The sequence below is a fragment of the Phaseolus vulgaris genome, chromosome 10 (genome assembly GCF_000499845.2).
Source record: "Phaseolus vulgaris cultivar G19833 chromosome 10, P. vulgaris v2.0, whole genome shotgun sequence".
NCBI lineage: Eukaryota > Viridiplantae > Streptophyta > Magnoliopsida > Fabales > Fabaceae > Phaseolus > Phaseolus vulgaris.
In genome coordinates, this window is record NC_023750.2 from 1,949,994 (window position 1) to 1,976,406 (window position 26,413).

Consider the following 26,413-nt stretch of genomic DNA (forward strand, 5'->3'; position numbering starts at 1 on the left):
AACTCAACAATTTTTATACAATTATAGCATGCTGATATTGATTGTATGTTTAGTTTGCAATATAAATGATAACATCTATGTATTTGTATATAAAGATGTTATCAGGAGGTTGTGATCCACTTCTTTCCTATCACCTTGTGTCACTAAAGGGAAAGGAAAAAACTTTGTGATAAAATTGTTATCACAAATAAACAATCCTAAACCTACCATCTACTCGAGCCACTACAACTACTTCATCCTCAATTATTGGATCCATCGTATCAGCAACAAATCTTGCTAAATCCACCCATCACCACCTCTTGTTGTTAGATCCACTACACTAATAGTCTATGTTATTGAATCCATGGCATTAGAAGCTGGTCGATAAAAAAAAAATGAAAAATTGGATCTATGCCCAATGGATCGCAATTACCCCATCACCTTATCCACTTGTTGGTTCTAATCCTTTAATCCTTACCCCAAATGTTTCACCATTATCATGTACACATATCCTATAGACACATTCAACTTTAAGAGACAATCACAATGATCATGTGCGAGACTTGGAGAAGATATCACATTTAGAGGAGTAGGTCCCTAGTTGGTGGTCGTCCTATGACTCAACATGTTGGATGAGGGTAAGAGTATAATAAATTTATATATATATATATAATTTATTAATATTTTCCTCTAAGATTAACTTCATTTTGGTATTTAGGTTTTATCCATGAAAAATTACACCAAAGGCCATCACAACCACTAAGAATGACCATGATTTATTATTTCAGAATTTTAAGTTAATTTTGTTGACTGTAGATAGGGCGATTTAGAGGGAGGCACCTTTCTTATTCCATTTAAAAATGCTTAGATTTTGCACTTTGAATTGATGTCTGTTGTTGTTTGTAGAAGAAGGTGACATGCAAGGTTGAAGATTAGGATAAAATTAAGAAAAAATTCCATTCCAAAGATTCTTATATACTTTTAGAATTGTTTAAAGAAGCTCACAAAAAAGTTAAGAAGCTTAAATGATTGGAAGTAGTGTTTATAATATTTTGAAAAAGTGAACATGCCTATATATGTATTGCTAAAATTTGATAAAGCTAAAATATATTTTCATCCTAACAAAATAAGAACTTGCACATCGAGGGATCCATTAGTGTGCATGAATACACCATTCGTTTTGTGTGACTCCTTTTATAATTTTTTTTATTAATCTATGATGCATTACTAATTCCTTGATTGATATTTTTGTTTGTTTGCAGATAATGCATGTTGATGAAGTGTTTCAACAAACATATATACAAAAGAGCACTGATGATTTCATTGATGATAGATCAAGGTGGACACATGTTTGTTTCTTTCAAGTTTATTGTCTATGAACATTAGTTACTATTTTATAAAAAAACATTCATATTTTTCATATGAATATTTTGAAAGTAGATTTTCTCGAGCAATATTTTCATCTCCTTTTATCAATACCTTATAATGCACTCCCATAAGCCCTATTGAGGAGGAAAGTCTATGGAACCTCTCTTAGTTACAAATTGTAGGTGGAAGGGATAAGTGTATGGGGTTAGACACGTCGATCCTCTTAACCATTATGTTGAAAGTTACTTCAACAAACATAGGCATGATCTAATGAGTAAGAGTTGATTAACAAGATATTAATCAACTTAGACAACAACTAGCAACTAGTGAGGAGTAGATTTGACAAATGAGTTTACAGGTCAAATCCCTATAGAATTTGATTGGTGCAGTCCTCCATTTATCTATTGGCTCTAGCAGTAGCAGCAGGAGCACAAAATATTTCTCATAAACCAAATACTCAAAAACAACAAAATCAAGTGAAAGATAATGACCAAGTGCAAGGAGATGACAATGATGAACAACAACATAAATCACATGCTGGTATGGTTCAAATGTACTATGTTTGGATTGGTTTGAATTTATATACCTAGGTTATACTTTTTTTCACATATTGAATTATTACTTTGAGTGACACTCCTATTTATCATAAATTTGATGGACTTTGAAATTTATAAGTATACAACTAGTTTGATTATGTTCAAGATTGTATATATGTTTTGCACTAAGAAAGGTTAATTTTATTACACTCTAGCAATTTTCTAGCTCAGACATAGGGTTTTATTCGAATTTTCCATATATAATTTCCTACAAATTTTATCGATATGTAGTTACATCTAGATTTTATCCATAAGAAATTACATATGAATTTTATTTGTATGTAATTACATATGGATTTTTTAGGTTTTTTCTATCTAAGTTTATTGTTCCTCCTTATGTATGAGTTTTGGGCTAGTCTCCATACTTGTTAGTACTTTTTTTTCCTTTCTTTAATGATAAATTTTTATGTAATAGTAGATGATTGTTGGAGTCTGGGATGTCAGCCTAGCTGAAATGTTAGGTTTCATAGTTATGCCTAACATAAAGTTTTATAAAAAATAAATCTTATGTAATTACCTACGAATTATGAATTTTATACTTAAGTAATTATTTATGAATTTTGTTCGTATGTAAATTACCTATAGATTTTGAATATAAATTGTACCTAGAATCCGTTAATAAATTTGCTGCTTTCCAATATTTTGAAATTCTTTGTTCAACTCAATTATTCCCTCCTTTCCTCTTCCCTCTTTATAAGTAATTGACAAAAAAATTAGAAGAGTTTGAAGAAGAAAAAAAAGAATGGACCGACAAATTGAAATGAGAAAAAGAAATAAAGTAATGATCATATAAAATTAAACAACAAAGTAGTTTAAAAAATTAAACATTCAATAAAATAGAAAATTTTAATAGAAATAAATTTGAAAATACCTAAATTTTGAAAGATGTTAAAACATATTTAAAACCTTTTTTTATCCTTATCTTAAGTTCTTATTTTCACTTATCAATTATTATCTTCTGAAGTACTTTCTTCGTAATTATTGTAAATTATGTAAGCTCCAAATCGGGGTTGAAAATATAAGATAAAAATTGAGATTATGAAGCAACAAATAAAGAAATCCAAGATCCTTTTGAACGAAATATGAAGAAAATGAGCAGCAAATGCAATGTTTTATCCATTTATCTGCAGAGACAACAGAGAATTATTGGTGTTCCGTAGCCATGACTTTGCTCCAATGCTTTATTTGGCTCTCTTCCATCAACACCAACAAATAGCGAGTTTGACTCTTGAAGCGGGGAGAAGTGATTAGGTCCATAAATGGTTGAACAATGATTATTCCTCCTATGATTTGTAGCTTTTCTTTCTGATACAAGATAGTTACCAAGTGAGGGAGCAGCAGCATTAACACTCACTGTATCAGTAGTTAGCCTTGAACAAAGTGAGAACAACCAAGACCTCAGCTTGTGATTCTTTTCGTTCTCCTTTGAGGGTTGCACCATTCTTCCCCTGCTTGATCTCCTTGAGACTTCTAGGAACCTAGAACTTCCAATGAGGCTCCCAAGCGTCATGCTCTTCTCACGGAAGAATGATCCAATGGACTTAACCCACCAATATGAAGTTAGCAAAATGACTTGTGAAAAATATGCTATATGTGAACATGCATAATCCAATCTAAAATTTCTGTTGAAAGTACTTCTTTCCAATTATTATATAGTCACTCTTGAATTATTCTAAGAATCTATGGAAAATGGCCTTCTGCATGAAAAGTTAAGCATTTGATTTGTGTTTAGAGAAGGACTTCTTTTGACTCTCTTTTATTTGTGTTTAGTTAAGCATTAAATTCATTTTTTCAATACCCTGAAAACAGATAATTGAATCAAGCTTTATTTTTTTCACCATGATATTAAATGCTGTTGGGAATAATTCTTCCCTTGAAGTAAAAGTTAATACTGTTGGGAATATTAAATACACACAATCAAAATATTTTTTTTATTGACTTATTTTATAATTAAATGAAGTTTTAATTGAGTTGTACTTTTTGACAATCTATAAGCCAAAAGAAAAGAAAAAATGGCAGAAGTAAAACCAAAACCATTTTGTCTCAAAGCATGATGCCCAGACAAGGTCATGTTCTGGACCATGGAACCAAACAACATCGATAACACCGAAGAGATTGAGAATAAAAAAGAGAACAACATGAAGATGGATTTGCTTTATGGGTGATTTTTCTACATGAAGTTGCTCATGTTTTCAAGGGTGGGTTTTTACATCATTAGAGAATAACCATGGTAGGTCTAATCACCAAAATCATGGTCACATATTTGGATGGACTTAACAACCGTGTGTGTCGTATATTACAACATGGTTCATTAAAGTGATAAATCAGTGCACATTGTAATGGCTGCTTGAAAAAACTCTCAAAACTCGTCAATGAATATTAAAACAGCACAGAATGTGTAAAGGTTTGGCTTCACGAAACGTTCACCATTGTTCACCATTATACAATTGTTGAAAGAAAGTTATTTACCTGTGTGTCAAGATCTGATGAAAAATGAGTTGAAGGAGTGGGAGAAGCAGTGAGAATGGTGCTGAAGGAGACTGATCCAGAGAAATCACCATTTCCAGCTAACCCAATTCTTGCATTCAATAGTCTCAAACCCAAAGGCCACCCTTCTTCCTGCATTGCTCCAAAACCAGTCAATGATTAAAAAAAAAGAAACATATAAGATAGAATATGAAAAACTTTTTTTTAATCAGTATATGTTCCAATGTTCTTGAACAGCATTCATGAATCTTGTAATATATTCAGTCTGAATGACATTAGAGGACCGTTTAAACAAAAAAAACTATCAGTGAATTGATTGACATGCATGATATGGATAGAAGTTTGATGTTGTTTCTGGTTAACAAAAACTTTCTCTAACTATGTAAAATCCATAGTTTCCTGAAAGCATTGTGATGTATGAAATAGAAACTGTTTGTGAGTGAGAGTGAGTGTAACGGGAGAGAGATGGATACCTGCAAAACCATTACTGTGTTTGGGTGGATCCAATGTTGGAGTGGAATGAATGATACCTGTTAAAATGGATTATACTCACCAACCTAAGATTCAGTAGGTCTACTTAATACGAGTTTCCGTCTACATAAGAAGTTAAAAAGTTATAATTTTTTACAAAATATAACTATTATTTTAATATATAAATTATTAATCATATATATATAATTAACCAAAAGAATATAACATTATTTTAATTTTTTATGAAGGTTAAATATTCATACACAAGATCACTTTATAATTTTAATTTTTTTTAAAAAAAGTTGTTTTTCTTCTCTCATATTCATAATTTATTGTAACAAAATTTTATTATTAACTATGAAATAGTGCACAATCGTGCATGAGATAATATTAATAAATAATAACAAGTAATACATAAGTTTTATAAACTCTCATTGTTCTCATACAATGTTTAAGAAATGAAATTTAATTTAACTTTATAAAAGTTGAAATTTGTATTTACTGATGATGTATTATGAATTGAATTGAAGTTAATTTAATCTCTAACAAATTAAAATATATTTTTTTAAAAGAATTAAAATATATAAACAGGGATCCATAAAATTAAGAGTGGGACTTGTCCTAATCAAATAAAGAATCAGTAGAAAAGTATTCTGATTCATTTTGACTACTTAGTATGAAATCTCTTTTGACAGCTCCGATGGAGAATGGTGTTGTTCCCTATTTCAGAGAAGAAAAGAATAACTGTGATATACTGAATATACCCTCTGACCAACGCAACAGAAAAGAGAGTAGAATTCAAAGACTGCACAGAGAACAAAACAAAGGAAACAACATTAATCAGACAGTGGCATACCCTTATGGCCATAAATCTGTGAGCGTGATAGAATGGATATGGACGTAAGAGCTTTTCCCGTTGCATGTTATCTGCATTAATTGTCGTCTCTGAAAGTCAAAAATGAGACAAGGTAGAGGGTGACGTGAGAGTGACTTCTTACCATCCTTTTTCTGCAACAATGGGAGCTCTGGTTTTGCAGATACAACATATGGTAGTAGCAGTGTGCTAGGGCGAATATTTTTTGTGCCAGTTATTAAAGAAGACAGAGTACAGTTGTGTGGGCCAGAATAAAACTCACTGTTTGCAAGGATTGAGTGGGGCAAAATAGCTAAAAGACTCTCCAAGGAACATAGTTTATTGAATGTTAAATATTTGATGAATAAAAATAAATTTATAGCTTCAATTAAATTTTTTATTTTTCAATTTTGTAAAATCTTACTTTTAATTTGTAAGATTAAATAAGAATATTGTAACATCCTATATTTTTCCATATCTAATAATCATAATCGGTATGAAATATTAAAATAAATATATAAACATAATACAAATATATCTAAAATTTCATTATTATAATGTTTCAAATTATCTCCCTCTTCATATGACTTCAAACATTTACATAAAATTTAAATCAAAATTTCAAAAGTGTAAAATACACTATCATCACATATTAAAGAAAAACAACCACAAAACAAAACAAAGGGTAAGCTAGGTATTTTTAAAACTTATAACACAAATATAACTTTAAACATCCACATAAATCCATCATTTCTCATGCATTTCAAATAACCATCAAGTGTCTATCAACAATTTCAATATTCATCTTTCTCATGTCAGACTTCTACTGACTCATAACACATAGACACTTAACTCTACTTCCGGAAGACTCGTGTATTGAAATTAGCATCCAGAGACCTGCACCTGTCATACTACTGCTGTGAAACCCACACAACCATGCACATAATTATCTCAATATTTCATCATCTTCATATGACAGGGTAAATCCATTTGATCTGCTCTGATCAGTTTTTTCAAACCTCAGAGTTAGCCAAATGGACCTCCTTCAACTCTCACCAATTGAATAACTTCATCTATGTGATTCCATTATATCAGTAGAGTCAGGATCGTCTCATTCACAGGACACACGCACACACACGCACACACACCCACACCCACACCCACACCCACACCCACACACACCCACACCCACACACCACGCACACACACACCACGCACACACACACATTGTCTTTGTAATGTGCAGACTTGTAATCTTAAAATTGTTTCTTAATTAATAGTTAAACATTCAACGTATTCCTAATTTAAGTAATCATGAAAAAACATTGTTTAAAGCATGGATAGCATACACCAAAAACAACCTGCGAAACAGTTCTTACTCCAAAATCACTACAAGAAAAACGCGAATTACATACAGATTTTTACAATTCAGCAATCTTTCAGCAACCAAGTAAAATTTAACCACTAAACTAAGCAAATTCTTTATTTTTATTATGATTTTTATTATACTTATTATTATTAATAATATTAATAATATTAATAATATTAATAATATTAATAATATTAATAATATTAATAATATTAATAATACTAACAATACTAACAATATTAATAATACTAAAAATACTAAGAATACTAACAATATTAATAATACTAAAAATACTAATAATACTAACAATATTAATAATACTAACAATATTAATGATACTAACAATATTAACATATGAATCACATTTAATTTATCTATAATCTACTTGAATCTAAACATAATTTATTATATTATCTATTAGTATGAATCAAATTTAATACATGTCATACTCATAGTCATCATATTACCTATTACATTAAAATCAACTATCATATTAATTATTATTTTACGATCATATTGACTTAATTAAGTTCATTATAGGTAGTTGGTTTTACTTGTGTGTTATATATAGTAAAGAATATTGTCAACAAACAATATTATCTTTTAACATAAAATGATGACTTTTACATTAACTATTAATTAAATCTCTAATACATATTACTAGTTAGCATATCATTATAGTTTAAACTATATTAATTATTCCATAAATCTATGTAAAAAGTTGTTACTAAATAACCCTTTCTACTAATATATAAATCATAATGACAAAGTGATTAAATAATTTATAATTTAAAATATTTTAAAAATTATACATTATATCAATTTTAATCTATGTAAGTAAATATTTGAAAATAAGATTTTTTTTATCGACAAAGAATAAAAAAAATTAAACAAAACATTTTAAGGATATTTCAATCCTTATACAAGAATCTCAAATCAGAAAAGAAGTGTAAGATACAAGCACCTATATAGTTATCTAACAAAAACTTCACAACTACCTATAATAACCTATATTTGAAAATAAGATATCAAATAATTTTATATTAATATATATATATATATAATATGAAAGTAAATTTAAATTTAACCATGAGTTTTAAAAAATTAATTATTAAATAAAGAAATATATTAATCAATATATATATATATATATGTATTTATAGTATTAAAGTTATATTAATATTATATAATTTCTTCCTTTTTCTCTCTATCTATCTATATCCGGATAAAAGTAATATTACTCAAGTCAAATAAAACTACTATACACACACAATAAATATCTAAATGTATATTTATATCAAAATTAATATTAATAATATGAATATAATATTGATAATATGAATATAATATTAATAATATGAATATTAATACTAATAATATTAATAATAATATTAATAAATATTAATAAATATTAATAATAATATGAATATTAATACTAATAATAATAATATTAATAATAATATTAATAAATATTAATAATATTAATAATAATATTAATAAATATTAATAATATGAATATAATGTTAATAATAATATTAATTATAACATTAATAAATATTAATAATATGAATAATATTTATATAATTTATTTTATTATTATTATTAATAATAATTATATTAATATGTATAAATTATATTAATATGTATAAGTATAATAAAAATGATAATATGACCAAAGAACTTGTCTGGTCTAGTGGTCAATGCTTCCCCGGGTCACTGGAAAGACTTGTGTTCGAATCCTGGCTGCTGCAGTTTGCTTGTAACATTATTTGGGGCTTGGGTTCGAGTCTCACCCTTATTCAATGGGAAAACTAATTGTATGATACTTATAAAGGTTAATCTTTTGGAAAAGAGATGCAAAGAGGCCATACTTGGGTTGCGGAAGAAATCTTATTGTCAATCTTGTGGAACGAATCTGGGGCTCTCAAATCTCGGCCAAAAGTCAATAGACACAGTGACGAATGTCTAGTAAAGATTTAAGAGCAAAACACCCAAGGAGTAAGGCGTAGTAAGTCCTAGACCGAGAGTGAACAAAACTGGTTTTCCGAAAATAAAACGTCCTTGCTTTTCTTCCCCGTATCTTGTTTTTGTGATTCGTGACGTGCCTCCTTACTTGGGTGTAAAAAACTTGTGAAAGTACTTCTTTTTGTGAGTCATTTATGAACGTGCCTCCTTACATGGGTGCAAACAACATATGAAAGTACTTTTCTGAATTTTTTCAGCACAATACGGACGCTGAATAAAAATTGCAGAAAATAGGGCAAAATTTCACAAGTTTCGGTTATGGATAGACTTGGTTTGCACGAAAAGTTCTGAAAAATTATCCCAAAATAGTTTTTCCCTGAAATTCCACGTAAGAATCTCCACTGAATTCAGGACTAAACACGACAAATTTCAGGTCAAACGGATGAGTATTCACCAAGGAAAAAATCAAACGGTATCACACACGAACGAACCTTCCTTCCAGCTCTGGCAGTGATCAATAAAAAGCTTATTGTCAATCTTGTGCGACGAATATGGGGCTCAAATCTCAGCCAAAACTCAATAAACATAGTGACGAACGTCTGGTAAAGATTTCAGACCAAAACACCCAAGGAGTAAGGTGTAGTAAGTCCCAGATCGCGAGTGAACAAAACTGGTTTTCCGAAAACAAAACGTCCTGGCTTTTCTTCCCCGTATCTTCTTTTTGTGATTCGTTTATGGACGTGTCTCCTTACCTGGGTACAAACAACATATGAAAGTATTTTTGTGAATATTTTTAGCGCAATAGAACGCAAAATAAAAATTGCAGAAAGTAGGGCGAAATTTCACAAGTGACGGTAGTGGGATAGCCTTGGTTTGCGCAAAAATTTCTGAAAAATTCTCGCGAAATAATTTTTTCTTGAAATTCCATGTATGAATGTCTACTGAATTCGGGACAAAACGCGACGAATTTCAGGTCAAACGGATGAGTATTCAACTATGAAAAAAATCAAACAGTTTCACACACGAACGAACCTTCCTTTCGCCCTGGCAGTGATCAATAAAAAGCTTATTGCCAATCTTGTGGGACGAATCCGGGGCTCAAATCTCAGCCAAACCTGAAAAGACACAGTGACGAACATCTGGTAAAGATTTCAGACCAAAACACCCAAGGAATAAGGCGTAGTAAGGCCAGACCGAGAGTGAACAAAACTGGTTTTCCGAAAAAAAAATGTCCTGGCTTTTCTTCCCCGATACTTCTTTTTGTGATTCGTTTATGGACGTGCCTCCTTACCTTGATGCAAACAACATGTGAAAGTACTTGTATGAATTTTTTCAACTTAATACGGACGCAAAATAAAAATTGCAGAAAGTAGGGCGAAATTTCACAAGTTTCGATAGTGGAGAGTCTTGGTTTACGCGAAAACTTCTGAAAATCTCTCCCGAAATAGTTTTTTCCTTACATTCCAAGTAAGAATCTCCACTAAATTTGGGACAAAAAGCGAAAAATTTCAGCTCAAACGGATTAGTATTCACCCACGAAAAAAATCAAACAGTTTCACACACGAACGAACCTTCCCTTCAGTTCTGGCATTGATCAATAAAAAGCTTATTGGCAATCTTGTGCAATGAATCTGGGGCTCAAATCTCAGCCAAAACTCAATACACACAGTGATGAACGTTTGGTAAAGATTTCAGACCAAAACACCCAAGGAGTAAAGCGTAGTAAGTCTCAGACCGAGAGTGAACAAAATTGGTTTTCCGAAAACAAAACGTCTTGACTTTTCTTCCACATATCTTCTTTTTGTGATTCGTTTATGGACGTGCCTCCTTACCTGGATGGAAAAAACATATGGAAGTACTTGTGTGAATTTTTTCAGCGCAATACGAACCAAGAATAAAAGTGCAAAAAGTAGGGCAAAATTTCGCAAGTTTCGGTTGTGGATAGCCTTGGTTTGCACAAAAATTTCTGAAAAATTCTCTCAAAATAGTTTTTCCCTGAAATTCCACGTAAGAATCTCCACTGAATTTAGGACAAAACGCGACGAATTTAAGGTCAAACGGATGAGTATTCACTCAGGAAAAAAATCAAACAGTTTCACACACGAACAAACCTTCCTTACAGCTCTAGCAGTGATCAATTAAAAGCTTATTTCCAATGTTGTGGGACAAATCTGGGGCTCAAATATTAGTCAAAACTCAATAGACACAGTGACGAACGTCTGCTTAAGATTTTAGAGCAAAACACCCAAGGAGTAAGGCGTAGTAAGTCCTAGACCAACAGTGAAAAAACTAGTTTTCCGAAATCATAACCTCCTGGCTTTTCTTCCTCGTATCTTCTTTTTGTGATTCGTTTATGGATGTGCCTCCTTTCTTGGGTGCAAACAACATATGAAAGAACTAGTTTGAATTTTTTCAGTGCAATACGGACGCAGAATAAAAATTGCAGAAAGTAGGGCAAAATTTCACAAGTTTCGGTTGTGGATAGCCTTGGTTTGCACAAATATTTCTGAAAAATTCTACCAAAATAGTTTTTCCCTGAAATTCCACGTAAGAATCTCCACTGAATTCGGGACAAAACGCGACGAACTTTAGGTCAAACGGATGAGTATTCACCCAGGAAAAAAATCAAACAGTTTCACACACGAACGAACCTTCCTTTCAGCTCTGGCAGTGATCAACAAAAAGCTTATTGCCAAACTTGTGGGACGAATTTGGGGCTCAAATCTCAGCCAAAACTCAATAGACAATGACAAACGTCTAATAAAGATTTCAGACCAAAACACCCTAGGAGTAAGGCGTAGTAAGTCCCAGACCGAGAGTGAACAAAACTGGTTTTCCACAAACAAAACGTCCTGGCTTTTCTTCCCCGTATCTTGTTTTTGTAATTCGTTTATGGATGTGCCTCCTTACCTGGGTGCAAACAACATATGAATACTTGTGTGAATTTTATCAGCGCAATACAGACGCAAAATAAAAATTGCAGAAAGTAGGGCAAAATTTGACAAGTTTCGATAGTGGAGCGCCTTGATTTGTGCGAAAATTTCTGAAAAATTCTCCCGAAATAGTTTTTTCCTGAAATTCCACGTAAGAATTTCCATTGAATACAGGACAAAACGCGACAAATTTCAGGTCAAAAGGATGAGTATTCACCCACCAAAAAAATCAAACAGTGTCACACACGAACGAACCTTGCTTTCAGCCCTGGCAATGATCAATAAAAAGCTTATTGCCAATCTTGTGGGACGAATTTGGGGCTCAAATCTCAGCCAAAACTCAATAGACACAGTGACAAACGTTTGGGAAAGATTTCAGGCCAAAACACCCAAGGATTAAGGCGTAGTAAGTCCTAGACCGAGAGTGAACAAAACTGGTTTTCCGAAAATAAAACGTCCTTGCTTTTCTTCCCCGTATCTTGTTTTTGTGATTCGTGACGTGCCTCCTTACTTGGGTGTAAAAAACTTGTGAAAGTACTTGTGTGAATTTTTTCAGCGCATTACGGACGCAGAATAAAAATTGCAGAAAGTAGGGCTAAATTTCACAAGTTTCGGTAGTGGATAGCCTTGGTTTGTGCGAAAACTTCTGAAAAATTCTCCCGAAATAGTTTTTTTCCTTAAAATCCAGGTAAGAATCTCCACTAAATTTGGGACAAAATGCGAAAAATTTCAGCTCAAACGGATGAGTATTCACCCACGAAAAAAATCAAACAGTTTCACTCACGACAGTGTTGAATAAAAAGGTTATTGGCAATCTTGTGGAACGAATCTGGAGCTCAAATCTCGGCCAAAAGTCAATAGACACAGTGACGAATGTCTAGTAAAGATTTAAGAGCAAAACACCCAAGGAGTAAGGCGTAGTAAGTCCCAGTCCGAGAGTGAACAAAACTAGTTTTCCGAAATGAAAACCTCCTTGCTTTTCTTCCCTGTGTCTTCTTTTTGTGATTCGTTTAGGGAAGTGCCTCCTTACATGGATTCAAACAACATATGAAAGTACTTGTGTGAATTTTTTCAGCATAATACAGACGTAGAAAAAAATTGCCGAAAGTAGGGCGAAATGTCACAAGTTTCGGTAGTGATAACCTTGGTTTACGCGAAAGTTTCTGAAATATTCTCCCGAAATAGTTTTTTCCTGAAATTCCACGTAAGGATCTCCACTGAATTCTGGATAAAACGCGACAAATTTAAGGTCAAACGGATGAGTATTTACCCACGAAAAGAGTCAAACAGTTTCACACACGAACGACCCTTTCTTTCAGCCCTGGCAGTGATAAATAAAAAGTTTATTGCCAATCTTGTGGGACGAATGTGGGGCTCAAATCTTAGCCGAAACTTAATAGACACAGTGACGAACGTCTGGAAAAGATTTCATACCAAAACACCCAAGGAGTAAGGCATAGTAAGTCCTAGACCGAGAGTGAACAAAACTGGTTTTTCGAAAACAAAACGTCCTGGGTTTTCTTCCCCGTATCTTCTTTTTGTGATTCGTGTATGGACGTACCTCCTTACCTGGGTGCAAACAATATATGAAAGCAATTGTGTGAATTTTTCAGCGCAATACGGATGCAGAATAAAAATTGCAGAAAGTAGGTCAAAATTTCACAAGTTTCGGTAGTGGGATAGCCATGGTTTGCGCAAAAATTTCTGAAAAATTCTACCGAAATATTTTTTTCCTGAAATTCAACGTAAGAATCTCCACTGAATTTGGGACATAACGCGACGAATTTCAGGTAAAACGGATGAGTATTCAGACACGAAAAAAAGTTAACAATTTCTCACACGAACGAACCTTCCTTTCAGTCATGGCAATTATCAATAAAAAGCTTATTGTCAATCTTGTGGGAAGAATATGAGGCTCAAATCTCAACCAAAACTCAATAGACACAGTGACGAACGTTTGGTAAAGATTTAAGACCAAAACACACAAGGTGTAAGACGTAGTATGTCTCAGACCGAGAGTGAACAAAACTAGTTTTCCGAAAACAAAACGTTTTGTCTTTTCTTCCCCGTATCTTCTTTTTGTGCTTCGTTTATGGACGTGCCTCCTTACCTGGGTGCAAACAACATATGAAAATACTTGTGTGAATTTTTTCAACGCAATACAGACGCAGAATAAAAATTGCAGAAAGTATGGAAAAATTTCACAAGTTTCGGTATTGGGATATCCTTGGTTTGCGCGAAAATTTCTGAAACATTCTACCAAAATATTTTTTTCCTGAAATTCCATGTAAAAATTTCCACTGAATTCAGGACATAACGGGACAAATTTCAGGTTAAACGAATGAGTTTTCACCCACGAAAAAATTCAAACAGTTTCACACACGAACGAACATTCCTTTCAGCTCTAGCGGTGATCAAAAAAATCTTATTGCCAATCTTGTGGGACGAATTTGGGGCTCAAATCTTAGCGAAAACTCAATAGACATAGTGACGAACATCTGGTAAAGATTTTCGACAAAAACACCAAAGGAGTAAGGTGTAGTAAGTCCCAGATCGATAGTGAACAAAGTTGTTTTTAGAAAACAAAACGTCCTGACTTTTCTTCCCTATATCTTCTTTTTGTGATTCGTTTATGGAAGTGTCTCCTTAACTGGGTGCAAAAAACATATGAAAGTATTTGTGTGAATTTTTTCAGCGCAATACGGACGCAGAATAGAAATTGCAGAAAGTAGGGCGAAATTTCACCGCTTTCGGTGCCTTCGTTTGTGCGAAAATTTGTGAAAAAATATCCCAAAATAGTTTTTGCCTGAAATCCCACGTAGGAATCTCCATTGAATTTGGGACATAACGCGAAGATATTCAGGTCCAACAGATGAGTATTAACCCACGAAAAAAATCAAAGAGTTTCACACACGAACAAACCTTCTTTTCAGCCCTGGCAGTGTGATCAATAAAAAACTTATTACCAATCTTGTGGGACGAATCTGGGGTTCAAATCTCAGCCAAAACTCAATAGAGACAGTGACGAACGTCTTGTAAAGATTTCAGACCAAAACACCCAAGGAGTAAGGCGTAGTAAGTCCGAGACCGAGAGTGAACAAAGGTGGTTTTTCGAAAACAAAATGTCCTAGCTTTTCTTCCAGTATTTTCCTTTTGTGATTTGTTTATGGACGTGCTTCTTTACCTGGGTGAAAACAACATATGAAAGTACTTGTGTGAATTTTTCAGCGCAATACGGACGCAGAATAAAAATTGCAGAAAATAGGGCGAAATTTCACAGGTTTCGCTACTGGATAACCTTGGTTTGCGCGAAAATTTCTGAAAAATTCTCCCGAAATTCTTTTTTCCTGAAATTCCACGTAAGAATCTCCACTGAATTCGGGAAAAAACGCAACAAATTTCAGGTCAAACGGATGATTATTTACCCACGAAAAAATCAAACAACTTCACACACGAACGAAGCTTCCTTTCAGCCCTGGGAGTGATCAATAAAAAGCTTATTACCAATCTTGTAGAACGAATCTAGGGCTCAAATCTCAGCCAAAACTCAATAGACACAGTGACGAACGTCTAGTAAAGATTTCAGACCAAAACACTCAAGGAGTAAGGCGTAGTAAGTCGCAAACCGAGAGTGAACAAAACTAGTTTTCCGAAAACAAAACGTCCTAACTTTTCTTCCCCGTATCTTCTTTTTTTGATTCGTTTATGAACGTGCCTCGTTACCTAGGTGCAAACAAAATATGAAAGTACTTGTGAATTTTTTCAGCGCAATACGGACGCAGAATAACAATTGCAGAAAGTAGGGCGAAATTTCACAGGTTTCGGTAGTGGATAGCCTTGGTTTGCGCGAAAATTTCTGAAAAATTCTCCCGAAATAGTTTTTTCCTGAAATTCCACGGAAGAATATCCACTGAATTCGGGACAAAATGCGACAAATTTCAGGTCAAATGAATGAGCATTCATCCACGAAAAAAATCAAACAGTTTCACACACGAACGAACCTTCCTTATGGCAGTGATAAATAAAAAGCTTATTGTCAGTCATGTGAGACGAATCTGGGACTCAAATCTCAGCCAAAACTCAAGAGACACAGTGACGAACATCTGGTAAAGATTTCAGACCAAAACACCCAAGGAGTAGGGCGTAGTAAGTCCCAGACCGAGAGTGAGCAAAACTAGTTTTCCGAAAACAAAACGTCCTTGCTTTTTTTCCTCGTTTCTTCTCTTTGTGATTCGTTTATAGACATGCCTCCTTACCTTGGTGCAAACAACATATGAAAGTACTTTTCTGAATTTTTTTCAGTGCAATACGAACGCAAAATAAAAATTTCAGAAAGTTGGGCGAAATTTTACAGGTTTCAGTGGTTTGCGCGAAAATTTTTGAAAAATTCTCCTGAAATAGTTTTTTCCTACAATTCGACGTAAGAATTTCCACTGAATTCGGGACAAAATTAGATCAATGTAAAACTTGTCACCAACTGAATAAGAGGTAGCAACAATCCCTTTTATCATTTTAATCGAGAAGTAGTGCAAGTTCACTAAGAAACCACCATAACATCACTACTCCGTTCCAAAATAAAAGCAACCAATAAGTTAAAAAAGAAAAAGAAAGAAACCCACTGATTCATTGATGAGGCCGAATATTTCATCATTTTTCCCAATCTGAGTCATGTTTTTGAGATAGATAGGAGCATTGAAAAGGGAATAAGCTTCGTTCCAATCGTTCGTAAGCTTCGTCACTACATCTCCCTCACATGCATGCATAAACATTGCAACCTCTGCATACACCAAACACCATTAAACGCCAGCAACAAAATTAACAAAGCAGGATACTTTTTAGGCTTCAGACACTGTTCATTAAATACCTAACAGAAAACAAAGAAATTGAAACATTTCTTAAGTTCATGGAAGAAAAACAACCTACGACTTTTGAAGGTGGCCTTTCGTCGCAAAAATCGCGCATCCTCCACCGCCACGACCAAATCCACCTCTACCACGACTACCATCGTCGCAGCCACCCTTGAAATCGCCACCGTCGCGGCCACCCTTGAAACCTCCACCGCACCCACCGCCTTTGGGGGTCTCATTGTTTAGTGATTAGAGAATGCAACCACAGAGGGTTGCCAAGACAACGTTTGGAGGTTTTAGGGTTTTGGGGACAACATTGACGAAAATAGGTTTTTGAAGAGAGAGGAATACTTCAATGTTTGGGCCACTATTGGGCTTTCTTGGGACTAAAATGGTGAGTGGGCGGTGAGTTGCAAAGAGAAGATGGTGGATGTGGCAGAGAGAAAATGGTGAGTGAGACAATGAGTTGCAAAGAGAAGATGGTGAATGTGGTAGAGAGAAGGCGGAGAGTGGCGAGGAGAAAATGGTGAGTAGTAGAGAGAAAATGGTGAGTGGGACAATGAGTTGCATAGAGAAGATGGTGGATGTGGCAGAGAAGAAGAAGAGCGACAGGGAGAAGACGATTTGTGGCAGAGAGAAGAAGAAGAGCGGCAGGGAGAAGACGATTTGTGGCAGAGAGAAGAAGAAAGGGTTTCAAAGATAAGAGAGAATTTGAAAGGTTTTAGAGAATAAATTTTTGGAATTATTTAGGAATTACATGGAGGGAACGAAATGCGGGAGAGAAATAATTTAGAAAGATAATTATGGCGGTTCTAAATGTCATATTTCGAAGGATAATTATGGCGGTTATAAAACTGTCGTATTATATAGATAATAATGGCGGTTTTTAATAACCGCCGTATTATAACCGCCACCATATACACGTTTATTTGTACTGAACCGACGAAATATCTAACCACGCATGACAAAGATTCCACACCAGCCAAATTAATCTGTAGTAAAAAAACATATGATTTAGCTCCTCCTCACTTACCCCATAAAAGCAGCAACAAACACTTTCGACCGCAATCTTGCGTCTGAGTAGATTAGCCTTGGTAGCGAGCTTATTTTCCAAAACGCTCCAAGTAGTAACCTGAGCTGAAGGCAAAGCCTTAATCCTCTAAAACAATTTAAACATCCTTTTCCAGTCCCCATAATTCACACCTCTTAGAATCCCATAAGCCGAATTAACTGAGAACTGTTGAAGTTTATCAACTTTCCAAACCCACCTATCAACTTTCTCCAGAACAGGGTACGAGACATGCACTACCTCGAGAAGTTGTCTAACATGCACCTTCTCCCAATAAAAAAAACTTCTTCTTCACTCCAAAGACCACTCGCAAACACCATTTGTCCAAAACCCACAACGATTCAACGAAGCATCTTTCTCAACGCTCAAAGAAAAAAGCCTTGGGAACTTAAACTTGAAAGATTCAACGCCTACCCACCGGTCCTCCCAGAACTTGATAAACTTCCCATTACCAACTTCCCACTTTAAGCAGTCTCTGAAATTACTACCCCATTTCTCCAATTTCTAGATCAACTTCAAATCTTTCCGCCAAAGGGAAGCATTATAGATACACCTATCCTTCTTCAAATTTCTCCACCCTCCATATTTGCACTCTACAACCTCCTTCCACAAAACTACCTCATTAGACCCCAACCGCCACACCCATTTACCCAGCAAAGCCAAGTTGAAATCCTTGATATTAACTACTCCAAGCCCATCACTTTCCCGAGACTCACAGACCTTTTCCCAAGAAACCTAAGCGATCTTCCTCCCTTCAGAACCCCACCCCCAAAGAAATTTTCTTTGAATACTCACGATCTATTTTATCACAATAGCAGGCAACATAAACATTGACATGTAAAACAATGGAATAGCGGAAAAAACTGACTTGATGAGACTAGTCCTTCCAACCATAGACAAATTCCTACCTTTCCACCTTCCCAATTTGGATTTGATTCTAGCCACCACTCCATTCCAAAACGCTTCCCTATTATGACACCCCCCAATAGGCAACCCCAGGTACTTGAAAGGAACTTTCAATACTTCGCAGTTATGAACTTGACGTAGACTAGGACTTGGAATGAACCAGTATAAAATCTATTTTGCTATTTTACTTTATGCTTAGTAGACAATTATGCATTTATTGACCTAAATGGTAGCGTAAACTTTGTCTCTTCACATCATTTTGCTTCCATCACAATGATGATTTGATTGGAAGAACAAATAGTAGACGAACCACGAGTATCACTAGAACCACGAGTATCCTAAAACCACGAGTATCGGTGGGTTTGAGCAAACAAATGAGATTCTGACTTGGTTGAGCTTTTTCTTCTAGGATTTTTCGAATTCTTGGGCTTTTGGTTTCGAAGGAGTTGATTTGGGAATCATATAAGTTTTGGAACAAGGCTTTTCAAGTATTGGAATGAGGTTTTTCAGGTTTTGGAATGTGTTTAGGTTGGACCGTGTTGAGATCAATGGAATCAGGTGAAATTGACCATTAAAATAACTAACATTATATGATATATTAAAGACAACACTTAATAAATGTGGTCTTAATTATCTACAATTTAAAAAATGTTGCCTAAAGTAAGTCAAAGAGAAATAAACCTTACTACCTAAGAAACAATAAAATGAAACGTATACCTACTTTGGGCAACATTTTTTTACCTATTGACATGTGAGCCTGACCTAAAGTAAAAAATTGTTTAATATTATGAATGTTTAGGATTTACAAATGGAATAGGAGGTGCAACATAGAAGTCAGCTATGGTTATACAAATTTTTTCTTATTAAATTAGTGTAATATGCTATGTAAAATTTTGCTTAATTGCCACTTTAAGCAAACTAGTAACTTCTCTTTATAAGAGTTGAGACACCCGTTAAGTTTTCCATTAATTCATTTTTTCATTGTTGATAAAAAAAATTGAATGTTGCTCATTTTTTTAAGTATTTTTACATATTATTTTGCACTAATGAAGTAAACCAAATTTGTTGGTGCAAAAATGCAATATTAAATTTAAATCTAGGAGGAAGAAAATATTAATATGCACGTTAAATTAGTTTTCCTTTTTACTTTTGTAATACATTCAAACAAAATTTAAACACACAAAAATAACTCTTTAAGAGAGCATATTATTCATCGGTTTCCATTCTTCGTCTCTCATCTAATCATATTTGAGGGTTATTATATGTGCATTTTTTATTTTTTTTTGTATGAATCTATAACGGTTTTGTCACTAAATTTGTATGTTGTAATACATGTATCAAAATTGTCACTAAATACAAGAGTTTGGAGAATATTTAAGATTTACATAAATTTGTAACCTACATTTGAATGGTGTTGGATACCCATTTTATGTTGGGACTAATGCTTGCTGTAAAATAGGAGTTGTGTTGAAAAAGAGAAATAAGAAAATGTTCTAAGCGTTACCATACCATGGTTGTCTACCTATCCTTCTAGGCAACCCAAAATTTTGATAGCATCTGATTTCACCTCCAAACCCAGCTGTCACAATTACCAAACCCCATGCTGAAGGAAGAACTGAGGAGGAAGCATGGCTAGCGTCCGATAATGAATAAGAGGAGGAAAATGATGCAGTTGAAGAAGGTGAATCACACCTTGCTGAGGATGTGGTTGAGTTAAAAGAATCACTAAATCCTGAATCTGTGCATGAAAATGTTTCAAGCTCCTCTTCCTCTGTGGTGAGGCAGTTAACTTTCAATGGAGACTGAGGCAGCATTCTCTTAATGCTGTTTGCAAATGAATCACCAAGTCCAGATTCTGCATGAGAAGTTCCTGCTGGGTCTTTCCTAGGAGAATTTGAAGCTCCTTCTGAGGTAAGGCTATTACTTTTCTTAGGAAGGGGTGGAAGATTTTTCTTAGCAGATGGAGATGCTGTTTCTTCTACACCATTAAAACCAGCCTGAAAACGTTTTGAATGCTTTTTGGAATGCATTTGCACTAGCGGGGGATCACCTTTGATGGTACTATTCCATGGTATTGCTACTGAAACATCTTTGCAATGGAAGTGCTCGTGAGAACGAGTAACTAGCACATTTTTACCTTTTCCACTGCCTGCACTTCTATGCTCTTCATGCTTCCATATATATATTTCAGAATCTTCACTTGCACTAATAATATATCTTCCATCTGGACTAAACGAAGCTGCAATTTGACTGTTTGCATTTCGAAAACCTGTTCATGTTCAACAACACCAATATTTTAGATCAACCGGTTCATTTTGCTAGGGCTGTGGAAGGAAATAGTTCTCATGCAAGAATTGATCATATTTTAAAACTTGAAAAGGTAACTTCAGATAATGTTTTGCAGCACCTCTGTACTTTTGAACTACTTCTGAACCGTCCAATATTCTTATCCTGGAATCTGCTGAAGTTACAAGAATTTGTAATGGTTTTCCCGGAGCAAACTGTGAAGACAAAAAAGCCAGTAAATGTCTTTCGAAATTTTCTTTCTTTTGGACTCTGGTAATGATGCAGAATATTATAGTTCAAAAATGTGAATATATAACATTTATTAGCACATCCGTGAAATGTTAGCACTGCACCATGGCTGAATCCGAACATAGATAGCAAACTCAATCTGGCTTGTGGCACATGAAAATAAGAATTACCTGAAAACCAGTGACCTTTCTTAGTTGGTTTTTCTTCTTGTGTCGAATCTCAATTGTTCCTGTTTGAGATAGTTTGCAATCTGGTTTTACCATAAGGAAATGGGAATTAACAACTCAATATGTTCAGTTTAAATGATTTAGATAATTTGGTAAATTTCTATTTAGATTCCAAGACAGTTTCAATAGAAATAAAAATATCAAGAATAGACCAGTCATGTAGTTGATACCTTTTGTGCTATATGTACGACAACCACCCTTGTGGGTACCAACAAGAGCACCCTGCAATAATATGAGGGAAATATGAACAAGGATCAAATCAATGCATAATTAGTATTTGCATTTAGTTTATCATGTTATCTAGGTTTAAATATGCACCAAAAAAAGAGTTTAGTTTTCATCTTGTTTTCTGTAATTTATGTTTTGTTTCTTGCAATATTTGTAATGATTGCTTTAATTACTTATAAGTGGAGATTAGATTTAGTTGCTGTAAAATAAGTTTATTTTATTTTTGTCCTTAAAATTTAAAATAACTATTCTTTATTTTTTACATATACATAAAAATACCGAAAACAGTGTAGTGGGAATTCTTACAATTTTGGATGATAGTGCTTTTAAATTAGAACACCATTTTAGGAAATGGTTTCGTTTATGTTTAAGAAATAATGTTTGATAAAAATCAATTAGTCGTTGTGGTAAATGTGTATTCTGTATGTAGTCAAAGTTAAAAAAAATTATGTGGAAAGATCAGTTAAAAATTAAAAAATAAAGTAATATTACATCGTGGTGTATGCTTGGTGAGCAACTTTAATGCTGTGAGAAAACAAGACTGAGAAAACAAGACGAGATAATAGGATGCAACCTTGGTTCATATAAAAAGGAAATGAAGGAGTTTAATGAGTTCATTGAAAATATGAAATTATTTAATATACCTATGATAGGTAGGAGATACACTTGGTATAAAATAAATGGGAGGCTAAATCAAGAACATTGTAAACGATATGCTCTAAAGATTGTGTTAAAAATGGTTGGGAAAATCATATTGAACAATCGATCAATACAAAATTAATTGATATTGAACAATCGATCAGTAGATTAGATATAAAAGATGAACAAGGTGGTCTAAAGGAGGATTAAAGAAAAAGAAGGAAATCTCTAATTGCTGATGTGAAAAATCTTTTCCTAAAAATTGAAATGCTTAATAGGCAGAAATCAAGAATCAAATGGCTGGAAGAAAGAAGGGGATTTGAATACACAATTTTTTCATAAGATTGTAATGTGGTGCTTATAAGGAATGAGTGGTGTGATGAACAATCAAAGGTAAAGGAGGAAGGAAGTTCCAAGATTTTACAAGGAAAGATTCACGAATTCAAGAGATGTCCAAGTGTTATTAGATAATGTTTCCTTTCCGGTCATAAGTAGTGAGGATAATGAGGCATTGGTAAAGACAATCTCCATGGAAGAAATGAAACAAGCAGTGTGGGACTGCGATAGTAACAAATGTCTTGGATCAGATGAATTTAATTTTAGTTTTTTTAAAGAATATAAGTAAGGAAATATATAAAGTTGAATGTTGTTTTTATAAATGGGTGTCTCTTTCGTCACAATTATTTTTAAAATTGCTAACATACCTTTGTGGAGATGTCATGCCTTATATTCTTGACATATAGGTTATGTTGTTACCTTATTTTATTTTAATTTTGTATTATAGTATGTTGTATATGTACGGATTTTGATTGAGAACTGGCATATTTTACATGGATTCAAGTATCCCTAATACTCCCATCTATATTATTCTTTATCGTTGATTAAAAAAATCATAAATAAATAATATTTATTTTACACATTGAGAACACCTAACCTTTTATTATTATTTTAGTAATTTGTTGTTAATACTTACATTTCTCCAACAACCTATTTATGCAGTTTGAGCACTTCTGTAGTCCATATTGAGAACACCAATGATGATAAATGGAGAATAATTATAGAAGAAAGTGGCCCTTTACACATTGTTTAAGCAATGAGCTTTATGGATTCCTTTCTCCTCTTTTCCATATCCATAACTAATCTTTTATATTTAAAAGTTTGCTTATGTAACTAGTTAAAGATCAATCACCCAAAGCATTAGGATATATGGCAGTAAGAAATGGTAAGAAGAAGACGATATACCTGACCATCAGGTGTGAAGGAGACTGCAGTAACCATTTCATGGATATCAATCCAATCCACAACCTGCCGTTCAGGGATGCTCCAGATTCTCACCTTTGCGTCCAGCGAACCACTTATGAAAATACCATCTTCGATAGGATTGAACTGTATGGAGGTTACTGCAATATCCAATCCCTCATCAAACAACAACCCAACAAAATCTAACTCATTAACTCAAACAAAACTCATATATATGCTCACTCTCACCATAGTCGTTATGGGTAAACGTGTTCAAGCATGTCTTACTCTCCAAGTCCCATAATCTCACCGTTTTATCCATTGAAGATGACAGAAGTAGCTGCAGTTCAAAATCATAACCCATCATCAAAACTTTAATCTTCTTCCATGCAATTGTCATAGCACTATTAAAACATTATTGTATGGGAAAGGCGTACCTGGGATTTAGACCATGACAAATCCAAAACATCATCGGAGTGTCCTTCGAAAGTGCAGAAGAGTTTGTCGGAAAGTGAGAAGACAGTTTCAGGAACATGAACATATTCAGGAATGGCGGGGCCTCTTTTGCTTCCGAACTTGGTCTTCTTCTTCTTTTCAGCAGCAGGAGACAAAGGCGAAAGGTCGTTGGAGGGAAGCAAGGAGGGGTGAATCGGAGTGAGACTTCCCTCGTCGGGTCTCAAGGACATAACCTCACACTCCTGCACTTCCCACACGTTGATCACCTTGTCCTCACCTGCACTCGCCAGAAACCTCCCATCCAAACTGAACCTGATCGTCCAAACGGAGCCCTCGTGACCCTGGATCTCCTGACACAGATGTAACGCCGACACCTCCTTGTGCGATTTCCCGCTCTGCCGCACTCGCACCCATTGACTCTTCTCCGCCGCCGCATTGGCGGCTGCTGCTTGCGCCGCCACGGCCTCTCTTTCTCTCTCCCCAATGAACCCACTCGCCACGCCCTTTATGTTCTTCAAAAATGCGGCGCCTCTTCTCTTGCTCATCCTCAAACTCCTCGAAATGTACGAACTCGACGTCAGCTTCCGCGACAAACTCTCGTTCCTCGCCCCGCGTCGCATAAGCTCGTTAACCACGCGCGATTTTCCCACCGTCTTTTCAAACTCCTCCATCGATAACTGCTTCCCCGTCTGCAAATCACTCAACCTGTTCCACGCACCGCTTTCGGTGCACTCGTTCACTATAAACTCCGTCCCCGTGTCCAAGTTCTTTATCAGGAAAAACGCTCGCACTCCCGAATCCTCGAGTTTCGTGCTTTTCGGCTTCGACTCCGCTGATTCGTCGGAATCCCTCACAACCGCTCTGTCTCTCGTTCCCCAACGCGGGCGCTGGAAAGCCGTCTCTGACACGGTTCTCGTCAACCGCTGCTTTGAACCCTTTCCGATGAAGTCTTCTCTTCTTGACCTCTCGATCGAGAACAACTCTATGTCTCCCTCGGAACGCGAACGAACGATAACTAACTGAAGAGAGGAATTCTCCGACGACACCTTGTCTGTTGAAACGGTAGCCGGCGGCGTTGAAACGGTAGCCGGCGACGTTGAAAGTTTATCGGTAACGGGAGTAGCGGAAGTAGACGTGAGTGTTGGTTTTTCGGAGGGAACGGGGTTTGTGTGCTTTGAAACTGAGTGACCGAGTTCCACCGGCGTTGCTTTCGAGAACTCTTTGTCGTCGTCTAGGCCCATTCCGTGGAGCAGACGCTTGCGCCGCTCGTTGATTGAGACGGGGGCCGCCATCCATACGCCGTAATCCGGAGCAGCATCCATCGTGGAGGAAATGCTTCTTTGTCGCGAGAGAGAGGAGGAGACGGCGGAGGCAAAGGAGAGGCGGGGGTCGTCGAATTCGCCGTCGTCATCGTCGGAGGAGGAAGCGAGGTCTTGGGGCACGGCGGTGGAGAGGCGGTTGTAAGACTCGAAGAAGGCATCGTCGTCGTCAACATCGCCGAGGCCGTCCCAGTTCATCGTGAGCGTTTTCCGGCGTTCCATGGCGGTGCATTGGCGCGAAAACAGGGGTTGGGGGATGAATGTGGTTGCTCTTGGATTGAACCTTGTATTTTGCTTGTGGTTGCGTTTGGGTGTTTGGGGGCAGAGGAAGTGAAAGAGAGAAAAAGAAGGGAAGAAATAAGGTTGAATACCGTTATGGAATTTTGGAGGCAAAGAAACGGTCAACGGATTTCATGCCTCATTCTCTCTCTTTTCTCATGTCTTCGCTTTCATAAAACAAAATAAAAATTTGTTTTGTCACTTTGGATAGTAAAACACAATTAAACAATCTTATCTTTTATATTTTGAACAAGATTTCAATAATTTTTTATTATGATGTTCATAAGTAATTCTGTTATTATTATTTGTACGGATGAAACACAACACCTAGTGTCTACGTAATTTTTAAATAAAATAATAACTTTTATAGACAAATCAGACATCGTCAAAACATTACAACAATAAAGAAAAAATAATAAAAAATGTGTCCAACACCATTAAAAAAATTGGGATCTCTTATATTTATTAATATAAATTATACCATATTCTTTTTTTCATAGCTTCCGATGCAGACGGTCTAACTACTATGATGAGATTATCTAACCAAACCAAATAAATGTATTGCATAGATTAGACTCTCTAACCTTAAAAGAGGCCTAACTTTATTGTATTAGCTGAATAAAGAACGTGAGAAAAGGAGGAGCAATG

At 35.0% G+C, this 26,413-nt stretch overlaps 2 protein-coding genes across 2 annotated transcripts; both read right to left on the bottom strand.

Annotated features, from left to right (window-relative positions):
- Positions 1 to 2,994: 2,994 nt before the first annotated feature.
- LOC137818738 (uncharacterized protein At3g17950-like) lies at positions 2,995 to 4,992 on the bottom strand. Its single transcript, XM_068622319.1, has 3 exons — positions 4,904 to 4,992; positions 4,413 to 4,562; positions 2,995 to 3,483 (listed from the first exon to the last, which is right to left on the bottom strand). Exons 1-3 carry the CDS (start codon positions 4,913 to 4,915, stop codon positions 3,064 to 3,066), a joined length of 582 nt encoding a protein of 193 aa, XP_068478420.1. The 5' UTR covers positions 4,916 to 4,992; the 3' UTR covers positions 2,995 to 3,063.
- A 15,260-nt stretch (positions 4,993 to 20,252) lies between these two features.
- LOC137818822 (uncharacterized) lies at positions 20,253 to 25,792 on the bottom strand. The gene is made up of 7 exons (XM_068622439.1): positions 24,149 to 25,792; positions 23,961 to 24,051; positions 23,715 to 23,872; positions 21,776 to 21,827; positions 21,549 to 21,628; positions 21,251 to 21,344; positions 20,253 to 21,112 (listed from the first exon to the last, which is right to left on the bottom strand). Exons 1-7 carry the CDS (start codon positions 25,706 to 25,708, stop codon positions 20,337 to 20,339), a joined length of 2,811 nt encoding a protein of 936 aa, XP_068478540.1. The 5' UTR covers positions 25,709 to 25,792; the 3' UTR covers positions 20,253 to 20,336.
- Positions 25,793 to 26,413: the final 621 nt, after the last annotated feature.